The following is a 12,208-nucleotide window of genomic DNA, read 5'->3' on the forward strand; positions in this document are numbered from 1 at the left end:
TCCTCCACCTTTCACATCCTTCATTACGTGCTTGTGCACATTTGACACTGTTTAGTATACTTAATGTGGGCAATTACATGCTTTCCACAGAAGACCGCTGAGAATGAGATCCAAGACCATATTTTCAATTGTGTTGTGCATCTTCAGAATCAGGTGGGTGTTTTCTTTAATTTATTTGACTAAGCACCATAATCTTAGATAACTATCTTTGGGTACAAAATTTGAAAAGGCTCAAATGTATGCAGCGTTGGAGAGTAACAGAATACATGTACTGCCGGATGCCGCATGTAGTCCTGATGAGCCGGCCCGGGTTCGAGTATGACCCATACTTTAATTTATTTATTTTTAACTCAATTTCCATCTGGGATTAAAACAGCTTTTCTGATTCTGATTGCTGGAAACCCAAAAAAACACGTGATAAGAGGCTCTAATGTAAGCGCCGTGTTAATATTGGTGGCGTCACTTACACAATGGACACAGACCCAGCAGTGCCAGCAGCAGCCTTCAGGATCTCCACGCATTAACATGCTGTTTTTAGACTTGATGGATGGCGTTAACAACCTGATAGCTGCAAATAATCGTGTGCAGTTCCACATGATTATTAACAGACAAAAAGAAAACATATTACTGGTACACTGTTCCCATTGGGGATATGTTAATTGGAAACACTACATTGCCCATAGGTGTGAATGCGGGAGTGAATGTGAGTGCAAATGGTTGTCTCTGTCTATGTGTTAGCCCTGCAACAGACTGGCGACCTGTCCAGGGTGTACCCTGCCTCTCACCCTAAGACAGCTGGGATAGGCTCCAGCGCCCCCCGTGACCCTGAAAAGGATTAACGGAAGTGAATGGATGGATGGATGGACGGATGGACTACTGATACAGAAATAGTTTTCTATATGAGATCGCTGCAAAAAGTGCAGTCTTACCTAATGTCCACCATACTGTTACTCATTTTATATTTAGATTTAAAAATCTAGTTGGTATTGGTATGGCAAGTAGCCTTCAGTAATAGTAATAAATCACACAGCAATAGTACATTCATGTAGTTATAAAAACCATGACAATATATTAAATATTCCAAAGTATTCAGAATACGTTACTCTCATTGAGTAACTTAACAGAATATAAAATACATTTTGGTCCATGTATTCTGTTATCTATAGTGGAATACATTTTAAAAGTAACCTTCCCAACACTGAATGAGCAGGCCAACAGAAGTAAGCTTTAGACAGATGACAAGACAAAACAATAAGCAGATATACACCAATCAGGCATAACACTGTCACCACTGACAAGTGAAGTGAATAACACTGATTATCTCTTCATCATGGCACCTGTTTGTGGGTGGGCTATATTATTTTGTTCTCAAAGTTGTGTTAGAAGCAGGAAAAATGGGAAAGTGTAAGGCTTTGAGCAGGTTTGACAAGGAGTGAATTGTGATGGTTAGATCACTAAGTATGAGCATCTCCGAAACTGCAGCTTTTGTGGGGTGTTTCCGGTCTGCAGTGGTCAGTGTCTATCAAGAATGATCCAAGGAAGGTAAAGTGGTGAACCAGCCATGGGCGGACAAGGCTTATTGATGCACATGTGGAATCAAGGCACATGTGGTCCAATCCAACAGACAAGCACAAGTGCTGTAAAATGTAATGCTGGTTCTGATGGAAAGATGTCAGAATACACAGTGAATTGTAACTTGTATATGGGGCTGCATAGCTGCTGACCAGTCAGGGTGTCCAAGGTCACCCCTGTCCACCGCTGAAAGGTAATGGCAGGGTGCATCTGCGTCACTTACCTGGGGAACACCTGGCACCAGGATCCACTGTTGTAGAAAGAGCGAGTTGGCTGAGGCAGTGCGTTGCTTGGGCAAGGTTCTGCTGAGGAACCTTCTGCAATCCATGTGGCTGTTACTTTGACGTGTTGCAGACTATACACACTCGTTCACAGAAACAGTATTAGCTGATGGCTGTGGCCTCTTTCAGCATGATAATGCACCCTCCCAAAAAACAAAAACTGGTTCAGGAATGAGTTTAAAGTGTTGACTTGGCCTCCAAGTTCCCCAGATCTCAGTCCAATCGACCGTCTGTGTGATGTGTTGGACCAACAAGTCTGACCCATGAAGGTCCCGCATCATAACGTACTGGACTTAAAGGATCTGTTGTTAACATGTTGGAGCCAAATACCACAGGACACGTTCAGAGGTAGAGTCCATGCCTTGACGAGTCAGGGATGTTTTAGCAGCAAAAGCGGGACCAACACAATATTGGGCAGGTGGTCATAATGTTATGCCTAATCAGTGAAGTATGTATTAGTTGTGTGAATTTGTGTTTTGGACTGCCCTTAGACTGCAAATTACAAGCGTATCTTTTCTACTTTCTGAAGAAATTAATCATGTTCACCGATATGCTTGAGTACAGAGTAACTTTTAATTTGTGCAACAAGTGTCTGGGAAATTAAATCAGAGAATGCTTTCATAGCCTGTAAAATCCAAAGCTGTCTTTTTATTAATCTCAGGCAGTGGCTCATTGTTCACCAGAGACATGAATGTGACATACTCGCCACACTGTACTAAATATGCATGCAGCATTTCTGTATTCATGAATCACTGATAAATGTGTTCACTCATAAGTTAGTGATGGGAAAATTCTGCTTTGTCATTATAAACAACTTTTAGAGCAGAAATTCGAGTAAATGTTTTTCCCAGCGGTCTTTGAAATCCTTTTTTCTTTTTTATAATGATTTGTGAATACAGAGTCTTTATTATTAGTCAGTATATACAAGTTCAACAACTGTTATAACTACCAGCACCTTGGAACAAAACAAATGAATGAGCTAATCTTCTTTTTTTTTTCTTTCTTTTTTTTTTTATAGGGATCAGACAGTTTAAGACAGAAGATTCTTACAGAGCTCTCACACCAACCCGGGACCATCAGTGGTGCAGAAAAGACTGTTGACAGGATTATGGAAATAGCTCGAGTCCTTTATTATCTTGACCAGGTGAGCTTTTCCATGCTATAGAAAAAGTTGCTGATTAAGACACTGAGTAAAGGCTCCGTCCTTTCCTTAATGTAAATTTGACAAGCTGAACGCAATCTGTACTGTACAGGAGACATGGCACGAGATTGATTGACAATGGTCTACAGCCAATCAGGACGCAGAACACAATGCACTGTCAAAACAAAATATAACAGCATGCAAAATTGCACAAAAAGAAATCTGCAAAAACTGAACCGCGTTATAGCGAGGGACCACTGTACACAGACTAATATTACCTTATCCTGTTTTTTAAAAAAAACAAAGAAACGCACAAAAAAACAAACAAAACCAACACTTTTAAGCTGTCTATGGTGTTGTATATCTAACGTCTATGTCATTTGTGGGATGGGGAACTTACCATAATTACGTTCTCCCTGTACACCATATTAAGATGACAGACTCAGGAATCCTCATCTTTATATGTGAATAGTTAATTCAGTAAAAGTGGAGAACTTAAATGCTTTTTTTGTTTTATAGAAAGGGAATAGAAGAAACTAATTCTTGAACAAAACCTCTCTTTTAGTAGAAAGTCTCACATTGATGACTGGGCAGTGTTGAAGATGCAACTCTACCCGACAGTGTGTTAATGTCCATGATGAGGTTATTGAAACGTTTGCTGAGGTGTTTTCATTCTTAACTGCGTGATTGCTGTGTGACAGAGATTCAGTTATGTTTGGTGTCTTGGAACTATTTTATTTGATATATACCTCTCTGTATGTATTTGTGTATCATGACAATAAGTGGTCTTGGAGACATCTGTTTATATATCCTGCTCAGCAGATTTTTTTTCAATCCCATGATGTCACAACTCTGAGATGCAGTCACAAAATTATACAGGTGTGGTCTCTCTGCAAGCCAAACTTTAATTTTAGTATTTTGTGACCTGTTGATTGTTTTGTTGATTTCATTTATTTATATGTCTTTTAATGTTTGAATTAAACCATTTAAGCCTATACAATAGTTACTATTGCATAGTCCTTTGTACTTAGTACTGGTCACCAGGTTCATGTGCACCATGGTTTTGTGTTCAGGTGGAACACCCACTGAGAAACAAAAAACCTGCCAGACACACAGTTTTATCAAAACAGAGGAAACGTGCAGTGGTGGCCTGCCTGAGAATGACTCCACTCTATAACCTACCCAGGTAAATAATAATAATAATAAAAAAAGATTATCTAAATACTTGGCTTTGCTTTAGTAAGTATATCAGCTGCCATATTGGTTAGGCAAATGACAAAAAGCTAAGCACCCATCCTAGTAAAATGAATGTATGCATGTATGTATGTATGCATGTATGCATGTATGCATGTATGCATGCATGTATGTATGCATGTATGCATGTATGCATGCATGTATGTATGCATGTATGCATGCATGTATGTATGCATGTATGTATGCATGCATGTATGCATGCATGCAGTCAGTCAGTCAGTCAGTCAGTCAGTCAGTCCTCTTTTAGGTTTTCTACAGGGTATCCTCTTTTGTATAGAAGCTCATATTCCATTACACAAGCCACAATTGACTGAAAGCTGACCAAATCTTCTCAAATACCTGTAGGACAGACACTGTCATTTTAAACCTATTCTCACTTTTCCCCAAGAGCCTCCTCACTGCAGAAAATGCTTACTTTGTTGCTTAGCTTAACAGTCCACAGATGATACTGACAGCTTCACCACTGAGTACTATCACCTGCTCATGTGGTGTTTTTATATAATTTATAAAGTGTGAGACTGCAATGTAGTAGCACGCCCACTCATTTGATAGTTGGCTACCAGGTTATCACAATCCACTTCTAGCCCTTTGACAATAAGAGTGCCACAACAGTAACAAAGTTACCAGCTTCCTGGATTGTTGCTCTGGATTTCTGTGGTTTGAGTCTCACTATCTGACAACTGTGTGAACAGCTTGTGCTCCATTGGGAGATGAAAAAATATATTGAAATTTGTTTTTGGTTATAGAATTTCTCTCTTTTGCTCTCTACGTCAGTCCCAGTTTGAAAAACATTAATAAAGCAGTGTATGATTTAAGGCAGGCCGATCTTGTGATTGTGGGTTTGTCACTTATGTTACCAGAGAAGAAATATCTTTATATTTTTTTTTCCTGTGTTTCCTTCCTTCTACTTCAAAAAGATAAGTCTTCTCTTTTTGTCATCCTTTTAATTTTCGTCTCTAGGCATCGAGCTGTTAACCTGTTTCTTCAAGCCTACAATAAATCCTGGATATCTGCTGAGGAGCACAGCTTTGAAGAGACACTTGTGGAGAATTTAGCTGTGAGTGGAGAAGGTGGCCCTGCTGGCATTAGTAAAAGTTTAAAATAATGTAGAGGAAGATTGTGTAACAGGCCTATGTTCTTAAAGGGTACCAGATGAGACATGAATTGATTCAACACAGATTTATTGTTTTTAATTAAGTGAAATGTGGCTCTAAATTGATTTTGATGAACTATTCTTACATGAAGTTTTACTGCAGATTGCCTAAGGCACCAGTCAGATAGGCCAACAGACTGGTCGATGACACCTTGTTGCCAGCATTTGCTAAGGAAAAATATGGGTTCTCTAGCTGGTTGATATATGATTTCCTCAGGTTGCAAGCAGTGGCTAGTTTGAACTGTTATTAAACAGGTATATGGTGCTGCACAGCTGCTAGAAGGTTTTGGTTGCAGTGGCAGCATTTTGTACTTTGAAGTTTCACTACCACTTGGTTATTAGTTGGCGAGCGTTTGCAGACGGGTCGGGATCTTACATGCAAACTGTGAGTAGCTCTGACAATCTGCTAGCAATGGGTCTGGGGGATGCTCAAACAGAGATTGTTATGGGGTTCAGTGCCTCTAAAAACTGAACTTTTCGTGTGCATATAATTAGATATATTCTTCTTGGCATATGATGTTAGTACAGTACCTTCTGTTTTGCCAACAAAACACGTATCGTGTAAAACAAACATTTTTTGCTCAAAATCAGCTTAAGACTGTGAGGAATTTCAGGCTGCACAAAAATCCCACCTACACTGTTGTACTGAATCGAAATTAAACACTAATACTATTGTACAATATTTTTACACTCACTAAACTGCCCACTTTCTGGCATAAAAAGTAGGTGGGATGTGACATTGTGCACTCATTATTGTGTTGCCATCTTATTATCACTTTAAACATTTGTTTTATTAAAAAAAATGTAATCCATTAAGACCTTTTGCTTTCATATGTCTTTTTAGTAGAATTTCCAAATAAATAACAAAGCAGCCAGGTGTAAACCTCAGTCTGCTGTGCACAGCCAGGCTGTGAGATTAAGAGATGTTAGTTCCTTTATTCTTTTATTTCTGGCTTGCAGAAGAGGGGAGTAATGGAACTGTATGTAGGTGGAAGAGGGGAAGAAAAGGATGTGAAGGAAGGTGCCAAACCAATCGATCCTCTCCTACAACTCATTACACTCTTCAGTCGAAGCGCCCTGACAGAAAGCAGGTGTGTGTGCTTATCATAAAAGAATCACTTGCAATAACATTTCCAGTCAGCACAACTATTATTAGTCAAACTCATCAGCCAGAAAGCCAACATTGAATTGACCAGAAGCATGATATTTTTGTCCAACATCTGTGGCCACTGATCTCTGAAAGCTTGGAATGTGGAATATGTTTCTGCTTTTTCCAGGGCTTTAATTTTTGCATAAATGCGTTCTGCTTGATGTTGCAAATAATGTGTATCTTTTACATCAATACATTTTAAGCTGCAGTTTCAGTGGAATATTCAAAGCATATATTTTTTGCCACAGATGTTGTGAATGGGGGGAAAAAACCTTTCTTGTTGCAAGCAGTGGTTAAAATTCTTGTTGAAAAGTAACTGAAATAAGTATTCCTATAATGTCATAAATGCTCTTTTTCTTAATGTGTGATCTTATCCACCAGTACAATTAAGATATATTTCTGATATTCCTGCAGAAACTCATAACATGAACATAAATGAACACTTTGGCATCATGTCTTTGCAAAAAACCTTGGTGGAGGAGCATTCCCATTTGTAAAGTCACTGCAGAGATTTAATCAGATTAGTTAGTATCCAGGTGTTGTCTGTTAAGGTCAATAAACATGTTCAATGCCACTGGGTAGACTTGGGCATTAACTGTGTCCGCATAAGGTGTTTAAAGGTAGTAGTGCCTTCAACAGTGTAAGGGGTTTTGAATGAACTTGAACTTGTGCATACTTTGATACACACTAATCATGTCTCATTTGTTTCCTTTGTTCACAGTAAGGATGGAATTGACAGTCTCTATAAGCCCTATGCTGCTATTATGGCCAAGGTAATAGAACACTCATTAGTAGTGTCCAAATCTCTGTTCATGTCTTGAAGTCCTTTACAAAAGCATGCAGTGTAACTGCCTGTAACGTTACATATATGACATTGTACTATCATAGTATTTTGAATTTTCTTCTTGAACAACATTCGCCAGCTCCTAAAATTATAGCAATAAATTAGAGAGAAACAAAATGCACAATGTGGCTTTTAATTACTTTCATTCTTTTGTTTTTTGGTGAATAGCGCATGCAACACATATCAAAGCAAGGTGCTGTGAATTTATGAACTAGGTGTTTCTTTTGTATCCACTTACTTGTATTTTCTACATCTTTTCACATCACCACCCTGCTTTATGTGTTTGCTTTTCAAGAGTTGTAGCAGAGAGGGCGAAGAGAAAGAGCAGGAGGTGGAAAGCTTTGAAGTAAGCGACTTGTGTTTAATATCCCTTGCTTAGAATTTTTGTTAGAGGCTTAACTTGTTAGTGTTAGGTGTCGGCTGTGTGCAGACAGGAATAGGACCCAAGGTGCAGACTCCGGAGACAGAACTTAAACCAAAACAGCTTTAATGCTGAACTCAAACATAACATAACTGGGGAAAAAGGTCAAAAATAAACTAACACCGGCGGATTGACAAAACACACAGCAAAATAAACGGTAGATCGCGACACGGACACAGAAACACAGGGCTTAAATACACAGAGCAGGGGTGCCCAATCCCGGTCCTCGAGAGCTACCGTCCTGCAGCTTTTAGATGCATCCCTACTCCAACACAGCTGAATCAAATGGTTTGATCTCTTCAGCATGCCATCATGTTTGGCAAAGGCCTGATAACAAGCCATTCATTTGATTCAGGTGTGTGGGAACAAGGATGCATCTAAAAGCTGCAGGACGGTAGCTCTCGAGGACCGGGATTGGGCACCCCTGACACAGAGGGAGCAATCAGGGAATGGGTAACAGGAGGGAAACACAGCTGGGGCAAATCAGGCCTAACGAGACAAGGGGAAGCAAAACCAGACACATTAACATCAGACATGGACTTTCAAAGTAAAACAGGAAACACATAACACAGACTGAACAAAGACACAGACTCATATGCAGGCACTACAAAGGGAACAGAGACGTGGGAACAGGGCAGACACAAACACTGACTGAACACGGGGATATAGGAACTTAGGATACACATAGACGCGAACTAGACAAGGGGATGCAGGTGATAGGGGAGACAGAGCAACTAAAGAAGACAGAGACCTAAGCCATAAGACAGAACTTAAAGAAACCAAAAACTAGACAGTATAAATAATATCGTAAACTCAAAAACCCTGGGTCGACGACCCAGGCATCCTAACAGTTAGTTTTTACAATTTCTATTGTGAACAGTGTTATAGATTATTAATAGTCAACATTATGTTAAATTCAATTTGATAAAATGGTGTATAAAAACATGAATTATCTTTTCATTGCCTCAGGAGAAGGAGATGGAGAAACAGAAGTTGCTGTACCAGCAAGCCAGGTTACATTGTCGTGGAGCTTCTGAGATGGTCCTGCAAACTATCAGCGCCAGCAAAGGTAGGAAAGACATCCAAATATTAGAAAATATTTTAATGTAATAGAAAAATATATTAAAATCATAGAAATTTAAATATTAAGATTAATCTTTTGCTTTCTAATTTATTATGTTGTTGCTTTAGATGTGCCAGCAGTAAGTCAGAGTATTTGTGTTAGCTGAATACTCGGCAAAGATTCCCACATGCAGGGAACTGAGAAAGTAATCTTTTTCTTTCTGATTGATTTAGTGCTCATTTTCTTGAGACTGACGTGAAGAGAGTAGATGCTTAGTGTGTTTCACTCCTTTCTTCAAATGTGCATCATGCAGTGTTATTCTTTGGAGTCAGTACTATGCTTTTTCTTTTCTTTTGATTAATTTCAGGTGCCATAGGCTCCATGATTGCCCCTACACTGAAGTTAGGCATTGCTATTCTCAATGGAGGAAATGCCACTGTTCAGCAGGTACAGTAATTTCATTGCTTTCCCCCTGAAACTATTTACATGGGTTTTTTTTTTCTTGGCATTCACAAAATAGATCTGATATATACCTTCTGTGACATTCGCTATTTCTTCATTTTAAATAGGAGTTCAGGTTTTTATATAATAAAACAAATGATTACCATGGATGGAATAACTTAGGGAAGAAACTGTTTTATCAAAGATCTCAGTTTAAAGTAAACGAGTATCTAATGATACACCAGTCAGCCAAAACACTGTGACCTGTTGGTCCTCTGTGTCTGCCCTGCTGGATGTGTGATCTCTGATGGTGCCTTTTAATATGTGACCAGAAGGCAACAGATCCTGCAAGTTGTATGCATTCCCAGTGCTGACCATGGGCACCTTGAAAGCCTTTCCATTTCAGAGATCTAATCATGGTGATTTGGTTCCTGACAAGCTGGGGCAGGCCTTTACATCTACATACTTCTCCTGCATCCACCAATATGAACTATGAGTGTTTACCCGAGCTTACATTATACATATATATCTGTGAGTGGTCCTAATTTTTTTGCCTGTTTGTGCAAATTAAAATGATTTTTTTTGGTCTCACTGCAGGACGTTAAATAGGTCTACAATAATGTTTAAACTAAGTGCCCTCGTGTCATTATTTGTCCTTATTAGAACATAGCCTTTTCAAATTTTGTCATCTTACTGCAGCAATGCTCACAGTAATAAATCTAATTATCCCTGTTTCAAATCAGATCGTCCATTTATCAGACCTTGTCTTTGATGCTTTTGTCTGATAGAAAATGCTGGATTATCTAAAAGAGAAGCGAGATGTGGGCTTCTTTCAGAGCATGGCTGGGCTCATGCAGTCATGCAGGTGAGTAAATGTAGAAAAATTAGATATCAAGTCAAATGTTATAAAGGCTGGCAGGTTTCAAATACTGATTGATTTAATTTAAAATAAAAAAGGCAAGAGTACAAGTGCTTTACTTGTGCTCTTTTTCTGTGTGGTTGTGCCTGCTTTTCTTCTGTTCAGTGTTTTGGATCTGAATGCCTTTGAGAGGCAGAACAAAGCAGAGGGATTAGGCATGGCCACGGACGAGAGCTCAGGTACTGTATTCAAATAGGCAAAAAAAAATCTATTACTATTAATCCATGTCACAGCAGAAGAGCCAGCTGTGAGATCGATGGCCTTGAACATACTCTGAATTTACAGTCAAAAGTGGCCTAATTTTCTGTTCTCTTCATTCTTTGAACATTCTCTTACTCGGTTTATGAACCTTAGACCTCTGCTTTTTTTTTTTTCCCCTCACCTTTTTCTGTCCATCTTTTTCCCAGGAGAAAAGGTGATGCCTGACAAAGACCTAACCTGTGACCTGTTCCGTTTCCTTCAGCTGCTCTGTGAAGGACACAACTCAGGTTAATTGCTTTCTGCTGTATCCAGTTACATTCTGTCAAAGAGTTCACAAAAATATATTGATATATTGAAGAAACATAGATGGAAATTACTGTAGTTTAACAGCGACTTATAACAGCTGTGTACTACATATATATTGTCCAATCCTAATGTATGCAAAGCTCACTTTTAACAATTTGTCCACTTTAATAATATTTTGCTTATGTGTTAGATTTCCAGAATTACTTGAGAACACAAACAGGCAACAACACCACTGTCAACATCATTATATCCACTGTAGACTATTTACTAAGGATACAGGTAGGCACGCTGTGATGAGTTTTCATTTGTAATGCTGTGTATTGGTGTTTCATTTAAGGCACATTTGTGGAGCCTAATGTTTTAGTGATTGATTGATTTAATTTCAAGTAGCTGTGTCCAAAGATAAGGCAAAGTTAAATTAGCTGGAGTGCAATAGTAGAATTGGATTTGTTCTTTGTCTTTTTCAATAGTTTTGTCTCTAAAAGAACGTTTTAGTTGTGCTCATGAAATACAAACATTTTCCTCTGCTACACTGTAGGAGTCCATCAGTGACTTCTACTGGTACTACTCAGGTAAGGATGCGATTGATGCACAAGGTCAACACAACTTCTCCAAGGCCATTGAAGTGGCCAAACAGGTCTTCAACACTCTCACTGAGTACATACAGGTAAGTCTGTTTCCATTACATTCCATAGTGATTTTATTGCCCAGCTCTGTAGCCTTCATTAAACTTGAACTTGTTCCACAATGTAGTCTTTAAAATGTTTAATTAAGGATCCCAGCAGTCTGTTAATTTGGGGTTGTATATTTCAAATTCTTGTCATGCTGCAGAATTAATTTAGGACCAATCAAACTGCTTCGTAATAGCACTCTGTGATGGGTAAGATGTAAAGTGTCTAAATCTAGACACTCTACATAAATCCACAAGCCGGGGGCTTCTGCAAAGAGCTGTCTATTTCTCTATAAGTTCACTTTGCTTTTACTAGCAGCTCATATTATCAGAGTGTGCATGCAGGGTCCGTGTACTGGGAACCAGCAGAGTCTAGCTCATAGCCGTCTTTGGGACGCTGTTGTGGGATTCCTCCATGTCTTTGCGCACCTGCAGATGAAGCTCTCTCAGGTACAGTGTATTAATCCACTCACAGTGACCATGCATGTTTCCATTTAAAATTCAGAAGACATAAAATTGACAATGCTCTAGGTGATCATGTACTGCAGGGTTTCTACCCCCGCAGTCATCATTTTTAGTTCAGATTTATTTTTAATATAAAACTGTCCTCTGATAATGTGCCCACTCGTGCACAGTGTAATATGTGAAATCAGTAGTACAACTTATGAAAATTTAACTATGAATATATTTTCTGCACATACAGGATTCAAGGCAAATAGAGCTTCTAAAGGAGCTCATGGATTTACAGAAAGATATGGTTGTGTTTTTGCTTTCCATGTTAGAAGGTAAATA

The 12,208-nt window shown here is 38.9% G+C and overlaps 1 protein-coding gene across 1 annotated transcript in view; it reads left to right on the forward strand.

The window, feature by feature from the left end:
- The window catches only part of ryr2b (ryanodine receptor 2b (cardiac)), an 82,750-nt gene that overhangs the window by 51,162 nt on the left and 19,380 nt on the right, over positions 1–12,208 (forward strand). The window contains exons 73-88 of the mRNA XM_085477372.1: positions 91–153; positions 2,872–2,997; positions 4,068–4,180; positions 5,209–5,305; positions 6,362–6,492; positions 7,273–7,324; positions 7,691–7,741; positions 8,786–8,885; positions 9,247–9,326; positions 10,109–10,185; positions 10,345–10,418; positions 10,647–10,727; positions 10,937–11,025; positions 11,285–11,413; positions 11,762–11,866; positions 12,120–12,201. Coding sequence (XP_085333498.1) covers positions 91–153; positions 2,872–2,997; positions 4,068–4,180; positions 5,209–5,305; positions 6,362–6,492; positions 7,273–7,324; positions 7,691–7,741; positions 8,786–8,885; positions 9,247–9,326; positions 10,109–10,185; positions 10,345–10,418; positions 10,647–10,727; positions 10,937–11,025; positions 11,285–11,413; positions 11,762–11,866; positions 12,120–12,201 — 1,450 coding nt within the window. The remainder of the gene's footprint in view (positions 1–90; positions 154–2,871; positions 2,998–4,067; positions 4,181–5,208; positions 5,306–6,361; positions 6,493–7,272; positions 7,325–7,690; positions 7,742–8,785; positions 8,886–9,246; positions 9,327–10,108; positions 10,186–10,344; positions 10,419–10,646; positions 10,728–10,936; positions 11,026–11,284; positions 11,414–11,761; positions 11,867–12,119; positions 12,202–12,208) is intronic.

This window comes from Copadichromis virginalis, linkage group LG13 (assembly GCF_057382275.1).
Source record: "Copadichromis virginalis isolate Kocher_CV1m ecotype Utaka linkage group LG13, C_Virginalis_male_GT1.1, whole genome shotgun sequence".
In the NCBI taxonomy this organism is placed as follows: Eukaryota; Metazoa; Chordata; class Actinopteri; order Cichliformes; family Cichlidae; genus Copadichromis; species Copadichromis virginalis.